Source organism: Triplophysa rosa, linkage group LG18 (genome assembly GCF_024868665.1).
Source record: "Triplophysa rosa linkage group LG18, Trosa_1v2, whole genome shotgun sequence".
NCBI lineage: Eukaryota > Metazoa > Chordata > Actinopteri > Cypriniformes > Nemacheilidae > Triplophysa > Triplophysa rosa.
This window is the reverse complement of record NC_079907.1, coordinates 23,152,749-23,173,151: the sequence shown is the minus strand read 5'-3', so window position 1 is coordinate 23,173,151 and position 20,403 is coordinate 23,152,749. Positions and strand designations below refer to the sequence as shown.

Here is a 20,403-nt window from a genome sequence, read left to right as displayed (position 1 = left end):
ACTCCACACTCTACACAACACTAAGAGTGATACATCACTACACAACACTGAGAGTGATACATCACTACACAACACTGAGAGTGATACATCACTACACAACACTGAGAGTGATACATCACTACACAACACTGAGAGTGATACATCACTACACAACACTGAGAGTGATACATCACTACACAACACTGAGAGTGATACATCACTACACAACACTGAGAGTGATACATCACTACACAACACTGAGAGTGATACATCACTACACAACACTGAGAGTGATACATCACTACACAACACTGAGAGTGATACATCACTACACAACACTGAGAGTGATACATCACTACACAACACTGAGAGTGATACATCACTACACAACACTGAGAGTGATACATCACTACACAACACTGAGAGTGATACATCACTACACAACACTGAGAGTGATACATCACTACACAACACTGAGAGTGATACATCACTACACAACACTGAGAGTGATACATCACTACACAACACTGAGAGTGATACATCACTACACAACACTGAGAGTGATACATCACTACACAACACTGAGAGTGATACATCACTACACAACACTGAGAGTGATACATCACTACACAACACTGAGAGTGATACATCACTACACAACACTGAGAGTGATACATCACTACACAACACTAAGAGTGGTACATCACTACACAACACTGAGAGTGATACAACACTACTGTACACAACACTAAGAGTTTTTGCATAATTTCCATTTTGTAATGCTGGAGGGTGAGGTGCATAATAAAAGACAACAACACAATTTTTTTCAAAGTAAAATCAATAATTTATTCAACAATTTTTCATTTAAAAAAAACCAATAAATGAAATACATAAATAAACAAAGAAACAACATTAAAGATAATGACCAGCAAGATCAAAGGCATTTAAACAGCAGACACCAAATGAACCAGCCATTTGGTTTGTAGCAGCTAACAACAATTTCACCAAAACCACTGACATACGAGTGCCATCATCTACATATTGCTTTGGTCAACTAAAGATCGATCTACATTACTAATGACTAAACACTATGATTTTTCTTCAAGTATGAATATTCCCTCTTTATTAATAGGCAGTTAACCGTACATTAGGTCTCATTTAAGATACATTGACACCAACGCAGTGTTTGGTGAAGGAAAAATCCTCACATTCTCAGAGACTGCAGAACATTCTTGATCCTAGCGTGAAACATTTACAGACATTTCCATTACAGGACACAGTTGATGAAATCGTCACATCTTTCACCACTACGACCATATTTGATGTGTAAATAAAGTTACAATCCACTACAGTACATATGTAACTTCTAGCACAACAATGGTGGAGTGAATGTATAATATGTACTACATGAGAAGTGATTACATTTTGTACCTCTTATTTATGTTTGTCTACCCTGAACTAAGCCATGGTGCTATAAGCCCTTCTAATATAAAGTCAATGTGTTGTTTGCTAGTAATGATTGACACTACACCACAACACATGGAAGAGTCGAGAGAGAGATAAAGTGGAAGTCGCGGTTGAGGGTAGCGAGAGGAGCGCTAATGTCACGTCATGTTCTCGTGTCTTCACTCCTGTGAAATCTGCTGGATTCATTCGGACAGAACCAAGTCATTCCAGCCAGGCAGCACATGTACATCTTGTTGTATGCCTTAATATATTGAACCAATATGAATTCAGATGGAAGTCTTCATCATAAGTCACAATCGTGTACATTTGAAAAACATTCTCGGTCTTTGAAACTGTAAAAGTTTTCTAATGTTTAAACACATGTTCTTTTTTATTGTTAGTTATGTTCATATTTTGATTGTTTCGTCATCATCTTTAGATGCCATTTGATGAATTCTGTGATGTTTTACGGCATTATTTGCACTGTTTTAATCAGAAAAGGGTTGAAATGTGCAAATAATCTCGTTCAAACGGTTATTTCCTCAGCTAAGCTGATCTTCATTTATTTCCTGGTCATTTTGTTGCTGTTATGTGAACAATCTAGTTGTAATAAATCAAGTTGACTGTAAGGGCCTGAGCTTGACCAGAGCATACGTCTGGTGTCACAAACACAAGTCAAGCAAATGATGCTGATTATTATTGTGATGATTTACAGAGTTCATAAAGCACTGCGTAACGTGAAGGAGCCGGTTCTTGTGTTCCTGTGGTGAGCTCTTAGAAACACATCACAACATCAGATTCCAGACTACAGTGAACCCAAAGCTCAAGTGCTGTTTGTTTTTGGCCAGTTCTTCAAACACGGGTCTGACTCGGCGCCCAATATTTGTCTGAGCACAGAACTGCACAATGACATGATTTTAGTAAATCAATGTGCTCGGATTTAGTGTCATAGTAAAGCATCGTCCATTTGGATAAGCTCATTGAACAGTTTATAATTCGTAGGAACACAAATATATATATATATATATACAGTATATATAGCACCTAAGTGAATAAATAAAGACATTTACCAGATTTCCAAATCCTATTACTGCTGTAAGATTTTTACGCTTGCTAACGCCGTGACCTGACACAGCACACGAGGCCGCCCGTCCCGGTCACTGCCGGGTTACGACAGAATCTCAGTGTAACGTGTAAAAGATTTGACATTTGATCGTTTGTCGTGGCACGGCTGGTTAGAATCACATCGAACACTGAGAGAAATATTAGATGAGCAACTGGCTTATGACATCACCTCCAGCGGTGGTGACAACTGCATGACATTTACTGATTGGACAGCGATATTGTGCTCGAAAGCCATCTGATGTGGCCAACTTCATCAAAAAGAGAGAGAGAGAGAGAGAGAGAGAGAGAGACAGAGAGAGAAACAGACAGACAGACAGACAGACAGACTGAGGCTCATGTTGAAAGGACTCAAGCTACAGCGGGAGATGAGCTCCAGAAGCACCATCGACGTCGCGAGTGATGCTTCTTCAACACAATGTCCTCCTTCTCTCTCTCTTTCTTCACTCTCTGATAGTGATCCTCCTCTTTCAGATACCACACCGGAGGCCAGCGGCTCTTCTCAAAATACAGCTGGTTCTCTGTTCACACACACATGAACAACACACGTAAACTCTATGAAGATCACAACATACAGTACAGGTCAATTATCCTGCGATCATTCCTATGAAGTTGATTCTCTGTGATTTTTCTTCAACACTGATGTGATGAATGGGTCAGAAACAGTGTTTACCGGCTGATTTGGACTTGATCTCTTTGCGGTAGTTGGCACATATTCTGTTGTAATGGGTGCAGATGTGATGTAAGCACCACGCCGCCAGCTGACTGGCGTTATGAAACTGACATAAGAGAACAGACAACAGAACACCAACTCATGTACACAGCAGAATGAATGAACAGAAATTAAATCACATGTAACAGTTTTGATAAGATTTGTAACCAAACGAGTGTTTTATGAACAAAGACCTTTTATCATTGGAATGTTTTCGTGTGAAATGTAACGAATAACTGCCCTAGAAAGCTTTCGAAAATGATTCATTTTCATTTTGAGTTGGCGAAAGTGAAATAAGTTTGGCAGTGTATTTGATTTGTTTGCTGTAGTTCTGATTGTAGTGTTTCTATTCATATATGTGTAGAAAAGTTATGAAACTGAAAATGAAATCGATACGGAAGGTTGAATGTACCTGAGCGAGCTCCAGATAGTTTAGTACCTCTCCATCTGTATCCTGACCTTCTTTAGATGCTTTTACGAAGTCGCTCACGGCGTACTGCTCTGAGGAAAGAAAACATCCACGCGTGTTCAATCTAGTGTTGCTCATTTCATTTCTTCAGTTTCAATCTTTATTGTTTACACGCTGCTCGGCACTGAGATGATGAATTCTCAATCTCTCTCGCATGCTTTCAGTGTATGCTCCATCCAGATCCTTGAGACCTACTTGTTCTTGTAAGAACGAACCATAAACGAACGGGTCCCAAACTTTGGAACGATCTCCCTCCTCTGGTTTGATCGGCGAAGGGCTTGCCTATGCTAAAAGCCCACTCATGAAAGTTATCCTGGGGGTCTGTAAGGTGTGATGGGGCGGATCAGTTGTCAGTTGTCGGATAGCTTTTATGATGTCTTGTTTGTGTTTACGGTTTATTTTGCATGTGATTGTTTGCTCTGTATTATTATTGTAAAGCACCTTGGGCAACAACTCTTGGATTATGTGTGCTATACAAAGAATTCGACGAGGCATTTGATTCATCATGTAACTAATGTGGTTAAAATCATTTTATTTCATTTGAAATAAATCCACAAGCCCGACATTGTGATGTTTTTTCTGCCTCTTGCAGACTGTCAATCATTTTATTGACGTAGACTTGTGTCTGTGCGCCGCGTGAGGTCAGAGATGAATTTCGGCCTGTCAGCAGCACGTCATTAGGTGACGCTCAGAGGACAGATTGCAGCGTGCGCCACACGGAGACGCTGGCTTTCATTTGACGACTTGACATCACTGGTTGCTAGGCAACACAGAAGGGAAGGGCAAAAACGAAGGCCCTGTGGATGAAGCAGCCCCGCGTCTCTGTCCTGCGCTGGATCAATGTGTGTGCACAGGCCTCTCACCTGTCAGGGCGATGAGGCGAGGAAGGCACAGTCTGTTGGCCAGGGCGATGAGCTCCATCGGGTCCAGGTCTGCCATGGGCGACAGCTGATTGGTGTAGAGATACTCCAGCACAGCCTGCATACACACCCTGCTGGTGTTAGGGAATGACACCTGAGCAACACACACAGAAGAGACGGAGATTAAGCCGCAGTGGGAAAACCGTTCTAAAAGGATCTCGAGCCAGGAATAGAAATCAGGTCGCAGGAGGAGCGGTTGATCTGTGTGTCCGAGCGCCGCCACTGAGCTTTGGCCATGAATATGTGTTCTGGGACGTCGCCTTTAAAAAGACGCAAACTGTTCCTCTGGTGGCGTGGCAGCGAATGAAGCTTACTGGATAGTTCATGAGGAAGGATTCAGGGTGAGATGTTTATCCATCTAAAAAGAAAGAGATTGTGACCAAAAGTGGGTCGACTGAAAAAGAAATGTGAAGAAATCTAAAGACGGGTGATTTTGATTTTTTTGTTGAATTTAACAACTGCTTATAGTAGTTCGAAACGATTACATTTATGAATTCACAATCATGTTACAATTATGTCAATATGTTCCAAATGGGAATGAATGTCCACGTTTTATGGGGATGGCAAGGAAATCTATTCAATTGTTGTACATCAACGGTGAAAAATTCTTTGAACATTTATTCTGCCTGTGTTGCATTATAAAACTAAAAAAGCAGTGTGTTTTTTTAAACAATTTATTTTTGCAGATCTACGTGATTTGAAAAAGGGCATTTATATATGATAGCATGAGTTCTCTGATGTCTGTGATCAGCTGATCTCTGGAGGCGGAGCTCTTCCGTCTTTAATCTCTCACTGGTCCAGCATCACTCCAGTAAGCAGGACACGCACATACACGCCGCTACGTGACCCATTACATAATACTGCTGAAGGACGAGTTTAGTAGACTGTGATGTGTGCCGTCTGAGCTCTCGCCGCAACAAAAAGAGGATTTCGATGAGCAATACGGACTCAAGGCAGAAAGTAGGACGCTCCCAAATAAAGCTGTTCCAAATGTTACACGGGCAAGAAATGTCAGAGCACTAAGACAAATAAAAGACATCTGTGCACGGGTCCCTTGTGCAAAGAGAAGACAGATCTGTGTCTCTGAATGACGTCTGCTCTTCCTCCTGAGGGAGGAAACTCAACCTGCGTTATCCACCTGTTACCAATGAAATTAATCAAGCAAAGGTGCCAAAGCTGAAAGCACCCGTTAGACCAATGAAACACTCCACAGAAAAACAAACACACATTCTCATTCAATGAATTATGACTGTAAATTGTGAATCATGATCGTAAAGCTGTCATTATTACACATATAAAGAAAGCAAGCATTAGGTTAAACATTATGTCCTCCAAAAGTCATTAGAGCTCCGGCACCGAGGTTTTTAAGAATCGGATGCAATTTGTTGTCAAGCGAGTGTGTTTGTGTATTTAACCGTACAGCATGACCTTGAACTATCTGTCTGAAATCTTTTAGACTTTACGCATTGGTGCTTAAGGAGAAAATAAACTTGTCAGAGGTGTAAGCGGAGCTCCTTATACACTGTTCTCACACTCACCTCGTCGTTCGCGCTCTCCATGAAAGAGCCGCCAAATAAAGCAGCCATCCAATCACAGCTGGAGATCAGCAGAGGCTTGTGAGCGTTAATAGTCCCATCATCCAACCTGAACACCACATCTGCACACACAGTCAAACAATAAACAAACATCTGTACAAACCTGTCCTCGCGTTCATTGAGCTGGTCGTTCTGATCAATCAGGTTACACTACCATCAGACCCTATCAACTAACATGACTGACAGATGTTACAGTACCTGTGAAATTATTCTTGGCGAGACACTCTTTGATTCGATTGGCCTTTCTCACATGGAACGCCTTGGTGATCTCCTGATTCATGAAGGCTTCGTTGTTGGTGATGTTCTCCACCATCATCCTAAGGTCAAACACCTCCAGGATCTCTGCAATCTGGGCGATCTTCATCAGGTCCTTCTCCTTCTCATCCAGCTCCCCCGTGTAGAGGAAGCGCAGGACGGCACTGAAGGGTCCGTGCTGGATGGAGTGATCCATCTTCACCACGGTCATGAGGGCCGGCGAACCCGTGACCGGGTTGATCACGCTCTCTTTGTGGATGCTGTAGAAAGCCTTGCTCCAGTAGGCCAGGGACAGTCTGGTGCGCCGGTGCGTCCCACTGAGACTCATCATCTTGAGGGTCCCATCACTCTTGGACGTCCTGAGCGAGCAAGGCGAAAGGTTGGGCAGAACCGCCACGACCTCTTCCGTGTCCAGGCTAAGGGTGCGCATGAGTTGATCCCGTCCGTGGCGCTCGGTTACCACCAAGCACTGGGACTCATCGGAGAAGTCCATTTGAAAAAGGTCGAAGAATTTGGAGGATGAGGTAGACAGGTAGATCCTATGAGCAAACAAGTGGATGTGTTCCTGAACGACGAACATGACGTCAGCGCACAGAGGGGTCTCCAGCAGCTGCCTCGGGCCATCTCGGTTTCTGGCCGGGCACTCGGGGATCTTAATGAGCGGTGGAGGGGATTTGGGGGGCAGAAATGGTGCTTGCAGCAGTGGCTTCTGGACCCTCCTCAGATGGGACTTCCAGAATTGCAGGTGACGTCTGGAGATGAGGGCTGCTCGGATGGCGTTGTCGAAGATATCCTTGATGCCAAACTGGTCGAAGACGCTTGTCTCGTAATATGGGATTCCAAGCTCCTTTGCTACCTCTCTTCCGCTCTCTGGAGGCAAAATATCTCCAGGTTTAATGGGTCTGTAAGAGACAGATCACGATGGTATGTCATTGGGGCTCAACAAGAGGGACATAGGAACATTTACAGTATGCATCTGACTGCTGCTTTTGTTCAAAGTGACTTTCTGTGTACCTTGAGTCTCGAGTCAGTACCTTGATAATGGTCGGCGAGCTCGATTGACTGCCTCCAGATCAGCGTAGCGCAGGTCCAGCTGGCAACCCACCAAGATGACAGGTGTCCGTGGACAGAAGTGCTTGATTTCCATGTTCCACATGGTTTTAACGTGGTGTAGGGAGTTTGGATTGGCGATGGAAAAGCAGAGCACCACAACGTCAGACCTTTGGGTGTGAAATACAAGAAGTGCATCAAGTAAGGGACGGATTTCACCCCATCCCTTAAACAACACAAGACACCACGTAACACGCATGCCAACGGAATTCGTAGCCAAGAGTGTTGAAAGCGGCTACACCGCAGTCCTTCAGTGTTTGATGGACATGCATAGGGGAACCCGCAATCTCAATGCCAGCCTGACATTGACCAACAGCACGCAAAAAGATTGCCTTCAGTTTACATACAAGACCTCTCAAACAACTGATGATCAAGACTATAAACTCCATTGGCAATGCTTTTTTGGCTGCCTCTGTGAGAACTCCAACAAACATGATCAACAAAACAGACGGGAAAAAAAGCATGCAGAGGATGACATGCACACATTCTGGCGTACCTTCCTGGTTAGTACAAAGTCTATTCTGGGTAGGGGCGGGGGAAAACACCCGTCACCACACACGAAAAGTGAATAATGTACCATCATCACCCGTTTGCCATCGTCCACAAAAGGAATCGTGCATTTCTTGCTGACCAGGCAAGCAAAGGTCTCAGCTAGCACACCACACGGTTGAACTGGCAGTGCAGAGATTTATGGAGATGCTAGCAGGCTTGAAAACTTACAGTGTCTCTCTTATGATTCACGGGCTTGCAAAAAGATCATAGGAGCCCTACAAACAAAAAGAGGCAAAAAACAATGCTACATAATAATTTGCCGTTTTAAGTCAGCAAAGCATTAGAGTTTTGGGAAGTTCTGTCTGAATTCACCACAAAATTCACCTAACAATGAGAACCAAATTATCACGCAGCTTGTTGGATGTGAGGCTGATGATTTCTGAAGACTTTGCAAAGTCTCTCCAGGAGCCTCAGTGATGGTTTACCAACCAAATGTCTCCGGGCAAAATGGGGCTATTTGCAGATCATCACAATCCTGTCTGATCTCATGCCAGAATCAATACAGTTCTGGTAAAACATTCAGCATTTTGTTGGGGTCAAGAATGTCTGGTGCGGCAATGCGGAAACAATTCACCGTCACGATAACTCGACAACTCTGATTCCCAACCCTGCACACGAGAGCAAAATGGTGTATAGCAGCAATGAACTTTATTAACCTCAGCCTGATCCTGACTCATTTCAATGTTCTGATTTCAGGTTGTATTTTCCCAAAAGATTTATAATAATAATTTGTTACATTTATATAGCGCTTTTCTGGGTACGCGAAGCACTTTACATGGAAGGGGGGATCTCCTCAACCACCACCAATGTGCAGCATCCACCTGGATGATGCGACGGCAGCCATATTGCGCCAGAACGCCCACCACACACCAGCTTATTGGTGGAAAGGAGACAGAGTTTCGAAGGCAATTAGTACATATGGGGATGATTAGGAGGCCACGATGTATAGAGGCGAATGGGCGAATTTGGCCAGGATGCCGGGGTTACACCCCTACTCTTATTCGAAGGCCATCCTGCGGTTTTTAATGACCACAGAGAGTCAGGACCTCGGTTTACGTCTCATCCGAAGGACGGACTAAATTGACTCTGTGCAACGTTGTTTCTTCTTGTTTATCACTAAACGAGACGATCTCTGTCAGCTCAGGCTGGGTGGCATGACGATATATCACGTGACTCGAGAAATGTCCGGGGGCTGGACTCTTTAATGTTATTTACATGAAATGGGAAAATAAAGGGAAAATATAAAGGTCAAAGCAGATAAAACAACACAATCTCATGGTAATCGGTAACTTTTCACAAGGTGGCTAATAATATGAATTTGTGCGAAATCTCATCAGTACGTTTTTGCTTGATCTACTTTCATGCCAGTGATGGTTAGGTTTGGGGGCGGGGTTAGGGGTGGGGCTTCCTTAGTGGTTTTTCTAATAATCCTGTAGGATTCACTGCGCGAATTCATACGAAATAGCCAGCTTGTAAAATTCTTATAAATTACCATGAGGTCAGGCTGAAAAACTGAAAATACGTTTCATAACCTTTATTTACCTTTTTCGAGCTTTGTTTTTTTGAACTCGAATGTTAAATAATATGAAGCTGATGGCAAACCCATCATTCATTTGTTGGCTGGTGTCCATCACAAAAAGACAAACTAATCAAACAATGTGAAGTATTTTCTGTGCGTTTAATTCACTTGATCTCAAACAGCCATTACCATATTCATACAGTATTTATTATCTCCAAACCTATTTGACATATTACTCATACTTTTACATTGATATAACATTTTGGTCGTCCGGCTCTATTCTTCGTGTGTGCTCTAAAAGCATGATGAAATGATTGGACTTCTGTTCTAGTTTTTCTTCTGAAGTCAACAGAACATGGATGTCTGGAGCTCCCTGACATTGAGAATGCATCAGAATGTAATAGAGAACGGTCTCTGTCACAGACATCCAGGGGTTATTCTATAAGGCAAATAAAGCTGAGCTTAAAGTGCCTTGGGTTTATTTTGAGGACGCACTAAAGCAGGGAAGACTAAAAAGGCTTTTTTATTGAACACGACTGGGTCAAAGACAAGTCAAATGTGTCTGACTGAAACACTCTGCAGAGTTTAGATGACTTTGGTGCCAATCAATGAGCTAAATGTTCTCTAATCTGCTCTTTGGGTCAATAAGCAAACATTCTGAAATCATTCTTAGCTTTGAAAGAGGCAAGAATCAACATGAATTTATTGTAAATCACATGAAGAGACGGGGCTAGTCTAATGTGTCATGCATGATAACACCAGAGATGTGCATTTAAATATATATATAATATAATTGGAGTTGTGGAAAGAACACGGCTGAGCACATTTAGTTTGACTCCAGTCATGTATGAAAATGTGTTAAGTGACTTTACAGTGGATCGAGCTCTTTCTGTGAAGATCGCTCTGTAAGCAGTAGTAATGTTATATTTTAAGGAGAAATGGTCAGCAAATGAGATGACATTCAATGCTGCATGCCGTGCATGGGAAGATTTATATTCACACCATCTGTAAGCACAGTACACACCAGTGATGAACACGCTTGATGTTAAACTGTTATTCTCTTCCGAAAATATCAGAAATGAAAGAATGAGAAGCAGTGACCGCCTCATGAAAGACCTCATTAAACGAGTGCTTGACACGAAAAACACAAGAGAGCTCAGCCGTCATGTTCACACAAGCATTCAGATGCAAATCACTCGCTGTCTGATGTCAAAGCAAAAGATGGCCGGACGCTTTCTACCTTTCTGCTGTTCATGTGCTAAAGAAGTGACTTGTGTAACGTCAACCTGTGAAATATTCTCATGTATGCATTATAAAACCCTCTAGTCTGTGTTCATACCTCCCGTAGGCGAAGCGTCTGTCTTTGTGATGGTCTCCAAAGGTGTCCCATAGCCGGAGGGACACGCTTACGTCGTCCACCACATCTCTGGAACGTTCTAAAACCTGTGAGGAGTCAAAGCATTTATCCTGTGACGCTAAAGTGGAAATGATGCCGACCGAAGCAGATGTGAGTATCATGCTCTCGTTATCACCAGAAGTAATGTCAGATAATGGCCGGAGAGAAGGTTTACCTCTTGACAGACTCTGTACTGATCGATGGCCCAGACGGTGGGTACATGAGTGGCCAGCAGCTGGTATTGGGTCAGGGTGGTGTTGCAGGCGCGGGCACATATAAGACGAGTCTTCCCCACCGCATTATCTCCGACAACAACACACTTGATGGTCTCTACGTTGGGTCTTTCGTAGTCCATGCTAAACTCCAGCACCCTACACGAGAGGAGAGGATGCTTTCTGTACTGTATATACTGTCTGAACACACACACACACACACGCCGAGCGAAGGAGGGATTTCATTACAGGTTATTCAATCAAAAGCTACAGAGAGAAGTGACCTTGCTGTGGGTCAATGAAAGCTCAATGTAATACAGGACGTTTGGTTTTTTCACATTCCTAGAATACTTGCTCTATATTAAAACCTCATCTAGCTCCAGCTGGACAAACCCAAACCCACGGGAGCTTCTCATCTTCCACAAACATCTGTAAACTTCTGCTCCATATTATTCTTGACTCACAGTCGACCTATTTAATATGACCTCAGGGCCCGGTTTCATAGACGAGGCTTAGCCTTTGTGCCTTAGTTCATTTAGGCTATTTAAGTCGCTTTTATTAAAATGCTGTAGAAAAAAAAACATTACTGATGTGCATCTGGAGACAAAACAATGATATATTTTAAGATATGTCAGGGCAAGATATTTTCTGTTTAGACAGCTCAAAATTCATTTTAGTCTGGGACTAGTCTAAGCCTCGTCTGTGAAACCGGGGCTATAACGATCGTTTACTGTAAGTGACTTTAAGGTGAAGTGTGTAAATTATGCGTCTTCAGTGACACAAAACAGAATGACAAAATAGCGTGAGCATTTTTAATCTTTCATATTTTGTGAACACAAGCCAAACTTTTTGTGGAAATAAATGTTTTATCCCTGCTGAAAAAACAGAGGAGTTTTGACCGCTGTTCTAGCTGATCACACTGGAAGAAGGACCATCTCAGACCATAACTGGGGGTTTTTCAGCAGATCATTTGTGGTTCTTCCTCCATATGAAGCTTTTAAAATGACACACCTCATTTAATTATTGTTTTAGCACAAAGTTCTTTGAGGTAGTGCATGCCAAAGTTCGACAAAAGTCTTTCTAAAAACCATCATCACACACATAGCTTTCCTGTGGCTCAGGGGTTAGAGCGTGGTGCTAGTAACGCCAAGGTCATAGGTTTGATCCCAGGGATTGCACGTACTTTAAAAAATAAATACAAGTGTATAATACAATGCAATGTAAGTCGCTTTGGATAAAAGCGTCTGCCAAATGCAAGAACATGTAAAAAATGATCAAATGCTTTCTGCCCCGCCCACTAATAACACCTGCCCTTTGCTGCACCGGCCAAGTCATTTCGTCACATCTTCTGTTATTATGATCATACGATCAGGTTTAAATCTTAACTGCAGTGGAAACAGCATCATATTATTTGACTCATGTGATCTGTAATCACTCCAAGTTAGCAGATGGAAGAGAAAGAGCAAAAGACTTGAGATGTCAAATGCCTTCATTTTTCTACTTTAATGTGGAATTGCATATTAAATGTGGGGTGAAAATAAGCATTTAGTAAAAATCCTAGACTCCGAGACTTTATCTCACAGAGAGTTTCTATCTCTAAAACCTTTAGAGTGCCATCATATGTGCCATGTATGTAAACTTGTGAATAACATTCTGAAGTGAAACATGCATTCAAGTGCCAGTAACGACACAGCTTCGTTCATTCTTCATTCTTTTGCGTAAACATCATCATCGTGTGCATTACGCAATAGTGAAATCTCTTTATGAAGAAAAACAGATCTCAGAGCCTCGTGTAATTCAATTGCAATCAAAATCAGTTCTTTCCTAGAACCAGATGAAACGGTGCTGTTCTCAGGAGACGTGCAGTATGATGAACAAGCGCAGTGGAGTGTCTGCAGGACTCAAGTCTGAACTTGCAAAGCCAACTAACTACAGCACACAAGCCTCTAGAGACAGAGATGCACACCGGCCATCTGAATGACAGAAACACAACATTCAATCACACCTTCACAGACTGTGTCATTGAAAAAGAGTTTAAAGGTTATTTGACAAAACATGTTGTTGTTTTTTTGCAGACACAGTAGTTACGTCGTGCATTTTTACACACAACTGTAATGCATCTCAGTACAGAATCATTTTGGAAAATGTTGAATAATGAAGAAAAATAGACAATGGTGAAAACAATAATCTGTATTGAAGAAGTGAAGCTGTCCTGTGCACGGGAGAGCATCACTGCTCTTTATTCTATGAAACAAACAGTGCACACTTACCGTGTCTTCGGATGCGCGTGAGCGCGCGCGCGTGTGTACAGTCACTGCAGTGTTTCTGTGTTGTTATAAAGAAACTCTGTCTCGTCTGTAGCTGTAGTGAAGCTGCAGGTTCATCTCCCGCGTCCCGGATTCCCTAAAACCGATCCCCGAGCGGAGAGGAAGCGTGTCCGTGCTGTTCGCGAGAGAGACTCATCACATCAGCATCATCATCAGTCGCGAGCCGAGATGGGCGCGCGGCCATTGTGACGTCAGCGGGCCGGTGCTATTAATAGCACGCGCGCGAGCACGAGTTCATTCAGGAAAACAAAGTTCAATCACAGACCCCGTCAGACAGCGAGATGACAACATCTAGAGAGATCTGACCGGTGCCTGGTACAAATATAAACCATTAAAACCATTACAGAATGATCTTGTGTTCCTATCGGCCAGATACAGACACGATTATAGTTCCCATTAAAACCAGTAGGCTACAATAACCATTACAGTATACCCATTAAAATCCAGTACATGCTTTTCTTTATTATGGCTGTGAGCCATTCACAGTTTCACTTATGATTCCTAATATGTTCTGTGTTCTGAGGCATTGTGTTGTGAACCTGAAAGCTTTTATTTTGGAGAGTGAAAGGCGCGCGCACACTTTAATCAGATGCTGAATGACTGACATCTCGGTGGTCTAGGTCATTTCCATCCAAATAAGAAGATAAACATCCAGTCGTTTCCGATATTATCTGCGGCACATATCGGATGAGTGAAATCCTCAATGGCTCGTGGTTCATAACAGCACAGTCGGTGTATGGCAAAAGGATTTATGAATTGGAAAAAGAGGACACACCGTCCTAGCTGTTTCTCATGTCTGGTGACACTCAACTCTTTTTGGACGTGTGTTTCAAGGCTCTTGTCATGTGTGAGGAGATTTGTGAATCATGTATGAAGTGCGTGATGATGTGGCTATATTTATAAAGACTCGATTCTCTTTCACTGCGTGCTGGAGGCAAGAACTGAAGGAAGTTAAGTGACACATCATATCGAAACAGAATTATTAGTCTCTCAACACCTGAAGGATTTTAGGCATGCTTTATACTGTATGTGATATAACATATCAGAGAATTGAAAAATAAAATACTGTCTGTATAGCTTCTATAAGAATCCCTTCATTTGATTTGCTTTCACAAAAATAATCTATTCTTATGAAGCATTGGGCATTTCTTCTGAAACTGAGACCGAAATGATGCTAATGAACTTGCTGTGTCATAGGGCAACGATGTTTACATGTGCTACGTGACAAACCTATTTTCAGATTTTGATCCTGTGGTAAATGGAGACAACCAGGACTAGTGATGTGGAAATCCTTCTAATCTAATAAAGCCGTTGATGTGCGGGCTGTGTTGGCAGGATTGACACAGTTTGATGTTGGAGGTTTATAGGTTGAGGATCACTGGTCACTTATAAATCACATATCAGTTGTGACGCACATTTAACATCTGCATTTCATTAGGTTATCAGATGACCTTGTGGTTTTTGTTCAGGCTCATTTTTATCTTTATGCTATAGACGTGACTGATGTTTTTAAATGACTTACATTTTTCATGTATAATTAATAAAAATAGGTGAAAAAATATCATAGGTCTTCATCGAAGAAAGTGTCAAGTTCCAATTTGTAACCAGCATTATAAAGAGTTAATATGAGCCAGTAGCCACCCGGCAACCACCCAGATACTTACATTTCCAGTTACTACTTTCTCATATTTAATCATATGTTTCTCTGTGCTAGCTCTAACCCAGCATGGCTGAAAAAATCTAATTTGTGTCGACATTAACTTCATCAGTAATCAAGACTATCAATGACACACGCGTCATCAAACCATTCAAACCTTGTGTTTCATGGAAGAATAGGTTTGGACCATCATGAGAGTGAATAAATGATGACAGATTTTTCTTTAACGTTACATGTGCTGCGGTGCATTATTTGTTGTTCTTTTTTAATGAATAAGACTGATGTTATTCCTGTGATGTACAGTATGGATGTGAGGTATATATAGACTGCTCTATTATAATTCATCACATGTACAGATACGAGTGAGTTGTCATGAATCTCTATAGCACTGTCGAGACATGCCTCTGATCTTCTGAACACAAGTCACACTGCACATGCCAAACAATGTTTGCTTTCTCTGTTTATTTACTGTGAGTTTAAGTTATATTTCCATGCTGATGGTTCTCTGACATCACTTTATTACATTCCAGTAAATGTACAATATTACATACTGTAGGACTATATAAAGGTGATACTGAGGCTAGGTGTCACACTTCTGAGTTTTTTTAAAGCATACTTTAAAGTTCACCCCAAAAAATTCTGTCATCATTTATTCCCCTGATATATAACTGATATATTTAAACAAAAGTGTTTAACGTTATGTTCATTTACAAGAATTCTGTATGGGAGCAGTAAAACAATTGTTAAGAGTATAATTCACAAAACAATACAGTGTTTCTGAAGCTCAATTGTTTTTTTCTATGAAAGCATTTCAGTTTTAAACAACGTATTAGAAACAAACAACAACAACAAAACCACTTCTGGAAAACCAGATATTTGTGAAGCCTTTGACGGAAACTTCTTACTGAGCTCTTGTGACAACTAGCCCCGGTGTGCTCTACACTGTTACAGCAGAAGGATGCGATGCTTCTCGAACTGTCGTGCGCGTAGCGCCCTCTGATGGCACGACACCGACATGACATGAAAATCATTCAACATATAAATCATAGTCTATATAAGATATATATATTTATTTACATAAAGATTTTTAAATACAATTTAGAAGGTTTTATAAATATTTAAAATAACAGGTAAATTCTTTACTATTTGTACTAAAGATTTACAGCAAACTTGTGGTGAGACCATAACATTTTTTGTAGCCTACGTCAATTTAGTTTTACTACAAACAATAAATCATTACGGTTATTATAGTTAAACGATTTTAATTATATGCTCTACTACATCAGTACAATAATATAGAATAATATATTCACAGAACAATCAGAGCAATGTTATGGTGGTAAATTGTGAAATGCGAACTACCTGGAACGTGTCATTTGATTAAAGATGGTTTTAGAAAGGAAGCGCTGCACTTCTGAAAAGATGTTCAATGTCGCCATCTAGTTGTTCACTCACTTTCATCCGCAAAGCAAAAGAAACTTTACAGCCATGCAGCTCAATAATAATGCATTCAAAGCATAACAATATATTTTTGACCAGTGTGAAACAGAATATCAAAGCCTACATTTTCAGTAAACGATCTTTTAAAGAGGAAAATTTTGTATTTTGACGTAAAATACTCGCCTTCCACAACACATGTCATATTTTAGACTGTCCTATCTTTGATGCGAAGCGGGTCATTACACAGGGAAATACAGTGCAGTAAAGCAAACAAGCCAGCTGTATTTAATCATTCTATTCATTCAAATGTGATCTAGAAAGCATGCTGTAGTGATGGTGGTATGTTATGGGAAGGTGTGTCGGTTCAGGATCAGAGGCAGTGCACACTGCTCAGAGATCAGGAAGTTTGTGGGCAGATCTCAGAATGTGTACAGTTGCTTTGGGATTTACTTCAACATGGCCACCGTCAGCACAGGTGAAAGCGACTCTGCACAGGTGAGGGGACAACAGCACACCTGAACATCTGTGTCTCTTACTGTCACTCATACAGGAATATCAATGCACGTGCACACACGTATGTTAGTTTGCGATGCACGGCGAGCTGCGGAAACACGGGAAGATTGAGCTTCATCGGTGTTCATATTGTGTTTTTTTTTGTTATACATCTGTTCACGTAGGTGTTTATAAACATGTTGTTTAGATGAGCTGAATCCACGTGAATCGCATCTTCAGAAAGATTTCGCGGGAAGTCTTTGATGTGTGCGCGCTTCTGCATGCGCTCGAGGTTCAAAGTGTTGTTGAATTTCAATCTGTCTGCTTTGCGTTAGTTGCGGTAATGATTTCCTAATAACATCAGGTGACAGCTGAAGACATGTATAAATAGTTCCTCTGAAAGTGACGTTCGCTTTCATTAGTGAGTCACTGCGAATAGTTTCACGGATCAAATACGAGCTTATGAAACGAACGTACAAATGACACGTAATGACTTGTGACTGCACATTAAACAATGCATAACAGATCATTGTACATCGAAGAATAATCTCGTTTTAACTTGGCATGAGAAGAATGTTTACGTTTATGTTCTTATTTAACAGCCAAATCTGAATTCACCTGCCGAAATCGTTCATTCCCGAAGGATTTCTGTTGTAGATTTAACGGGTAGGGTATATTGTGGGTGTTTGTGCAGACGGAAGATCTGTTGTGTGTGTGTGTGGAACAGATACTTTCTAAAGGCAGATGAAAGTTAAAGGGATAGTTCCCCCCAAAATGAAAATTCTTCAATCGTTTACTTACCCTCAGATTGTTCCAAACCTGTATCAATTTCTTTGTTTTGCTACACACTAAGAAAGATATTTGGAAGAATGTCAGTAACCAAACAGATCTCATCCCCCATTGACTCCCATAGTATTTATTTTCCCTACTATGGCAGTAAATGGGGGGTGAGATCTGTTTGGTTACTGACATTCTTCCAAATATCTTTCTCTGTGTTCGTCAGAACAAAGAATTGTGAGCATGTTTGTAATGACGGTGAGTAACTGATGACAGAATTGTCATTTTTGGGTGAACTAGCGCTTTAAGGGTTGATTTTTCGTTCACATGTAGGTTCAGATGATTTCTGCTGGTGAAGCTCCATGAAGGCTTGTTTCTAGTGTCTCTGAGCAACATGTATACAGTAGTGCGGCTGTGTTTCCATCCCATGTATGGAGATTATCTCATCTGTGTAAACTGAAAAGGAAAGAGAGCGTGTGTGTGTACCTTGCTGAAGAGTGTCCGACAAATGCCTGCATGCTTCCCACCGGCCCGGTCCTCCTCTAAACTCCTCTTTCGAGTCTTGATATGTTCAAGTTGTGCGGATTTCTCTTTAATGAGAACAGTTGGCACCACAACAACATCACAGCGTGTGTGAATGTGATCCTCAGCAGAATGAATCTGAATGCGGTACTGTGAAGAGAGCCATTCAACTTGTCAATTCTTCAGACCTCTTCTGGAGTTTAACAAATGAGTCAGTGATGCGGTGATGATGCAAACGTTACATGTGCTGGCCCGTGACACACTGGCGTGTTCGACTAACAGCGGGCAGCGGCACAGAGATGGTGAATGAATGAGACGCTCGTCTGTTTTTCTGACAACAGGGGTTACCCCGGCGTGTCTGACTCACATTTACATCACGCAGCTGGTCGTGACCGATCTTCTTGTGACATTGTGAAAGTCATGACAAAGCTTGTTTCACTCAGTAGTGAGTTTAGGTCTCTACATCCATTACAAAGTAGCAAACTATTGCAAAAAAATGTTTTTCCTTTTACATCGTTCCCTCCCAAACAAAACCATTCACAACAAATCTTCATTGTGTGTAATATGCATTATTAGTTACAAATGTTTTATTCATTTATGGTAGGATTCTCAACTGATGCAAAGAAAGAACATGTGTCTCTGTCATTTCAATACTGCATGTATTACATGACTATATATTCAGAACTAAATCGTCTCTAGCACTATAGGTACAGTCAGAAGCATATTTCATAAAATGTATATTTGTTTATGTATTATTACAAAACCTGTTCTGTTAACTAAACATACATTTCAACACACGTCAGTGATATTTGATGTGAGTCTTACAGCAGTCACAAAAAGGAAAGGAAAACAGAATTAATATAAAGAAAACAGCGAACAATATAGTACACACACGCACACACACGCACACACTCACACACACTAAAAAGTGATTTTCGTGACATGTGAAGTGAACTGTACTGTGACAGAAATATGAGACAGTGAAGCAGCGGCGGGCTGAAACTACATTTACATATGGCCACATGTATAAACATGCCCCTAATATCTCAGAGATGTCTGACCAGCATTGTTTTACAGCCTTGAGTTAATCTTTGGACTCTAGTCATCTATTCTGATGTAGAGCTTGAATCCATAAAAGTTTATGGAGCTTTATAGTGAAGGGCAGTAGTGTTGACTCAGAAAGATCTTATGATCAGATCTGGCACAGACAACAGACCGGTGTGTATGATGCGCTGAGCTCAGTGACCTCAGTTCCCGCTTTCCATCACGGATGAAGCTGCTTATGTGGTGATGGAGACCACCGACTTCAGGTCTTCAGTCCTCTCCTTGTGTGTGTTTCCCCCGACTGATCTTCACAGATCTCTTTCTTCATTTCTTCATAGATTCACACTAATGCCAGAAGCTGAGCATGAATCAGAGTCATCTGTTCATTCATCCACGGCTAAAGAAATGCACGGTGATCTTTATCTTCAGACTGTATTAGTAATAAGCAATAATATTAGATATGATTTATGATTTATTAGAATGATCTTGCTTGTTCTACAAACGCCATGCACTGTACTGTGTTTTACATTTTCTGCGTTTTTCTGTTTTTCTTGTTTGCTCCTGTAAGGCCCGATTCACATTTCGCGTCTTTTACGCAAGCATATTCGTTATTTTAAATGTAGACGTGCACAAATAGGGGGCGATGCGGTCACGACGTGCATGCGGTGCGGCACGCACATTTTTCTACGCGCACCGCGGGTCATTTGAAGAGAGAAGGCCGTTTTAGACGTGAAATGTGAATCGGGCCTAAAGCTGCTTTGGAACAATGCACGTTGTGAAAAGCGCTATATAAATATAATTGAATTGAAAAATTGAACTGTATTTCCCAAAGGTTTTTCCAAAATCCAAGTTATGCT

At 41.4% G+C, this 20,403-nt stretch overlaps 2 protein-coding genes across 5 annotated transcripts in view; one reads left to right on the top strand and one right to left on the bottom strand.

Annotated features, from left to right (window-relative positions):
• Positions 1 to 809: 809 nt before the first annotated feature.
• Positions 810 to 14,662, bottom strand: rhobtb1 (Rho related BTB domain containing 1). 3 transcript variants are annotated; one of them, XM_057358040.1, is made up of 10 exons: positions 13,558 to 14,662; positions 11,251 to 11,446; positions 11,019 to 11,122; positions 7,533 to 7,718; positions 6,442 to 7,400; positions 6,187 to 6,305; positions 4,592 to 4,742; positions 3,672 to 3,760; positions 3,221 to 3,326; positions 810 to 3,068 (listed from the first exon to the last, which is right to left on the bottom strand). In XM_057358040.1, the coding sequence occupies exons 2-10, from the start codon at positions 11,428 to 11,430 to the stop codon at positions 2,899 to 2,901; spliced, it is 2,064 nt and encodes a 687-aa protein (XP_057214023.1). In that variant the 5' UTR covers positions 11,431 to 11,446; positions 13,558 to 14,662; the 3' UTR covers positions 810 to 2,898. The 3 variants fall into 3 exon arrangements, with proteins under 3 accessions (XP_057214023.1, XP_057214025.1, XP_057214024.1); XM_057358042.1 differs by lacking the exons at positions 11,251 to 11,446; positions 13,558 to 14,662 and adding an exon at positions 8,329 to 8,375 and having other exon boundaries at positions 11,019 to 11,124; XM_057358041.1 differs by lacking the exon at positions 3,221 to 3,326 and having other exon boundaries at positions 2,901 to 3,068.
• The window catches only part of ank3b (ankyrin 3b), a 124,609-nt gene continuing 115,359 nt past the window's right edge, over positions 11,154 to 20,403 (top strand). Inside the window, exon 1 of one of the 2 annotated variants that reach the window (XM_057358013.1) lies at positions 11,154 to 11,186. In XM_057358013.1, coding sequence (XP_057213996.1) covers positions 11,166 to 11,186 — 21 coding nt within the window. In that variant the 5' untranslated portion in view covers positions 11,154 to 11,165. Of the gene's footprint in view, positions 11,187 to 17,125; positions 17,207 to 20,403 lie in introns of those variants that run through there. The other variant, XM_057358010.1, reaches the window with a different exon arrangement.

What these genes read in the sequence shown, in the direction of transcription:
- rhobtb1 (XM_057358040.1), bottom strand. Translation starts at nt 11,430, where the DNA reads ATGGACTACGAAAGACCCAACGTAGAGACCATCAAGTGTGTTGTTGTC. An exon ending in AGTACAGAGTCTGTCAAGAG is followed by an intron (nt 11,123 to 11,250) that starts GTAAACCTTCTC and finishes GACTCCTCACAG; the next exon opens with GTTTTAGAACGTTCCAGAGA. An exon ending in GATCAAGTCCAAATCAGCCG is followed by an intron (nt 3,069 to 3,220) that starts GTAAACACTGTT and finishes GTGTGTGAACAG; the next exon opens with AGAACCAGCTGTATTTTGAG.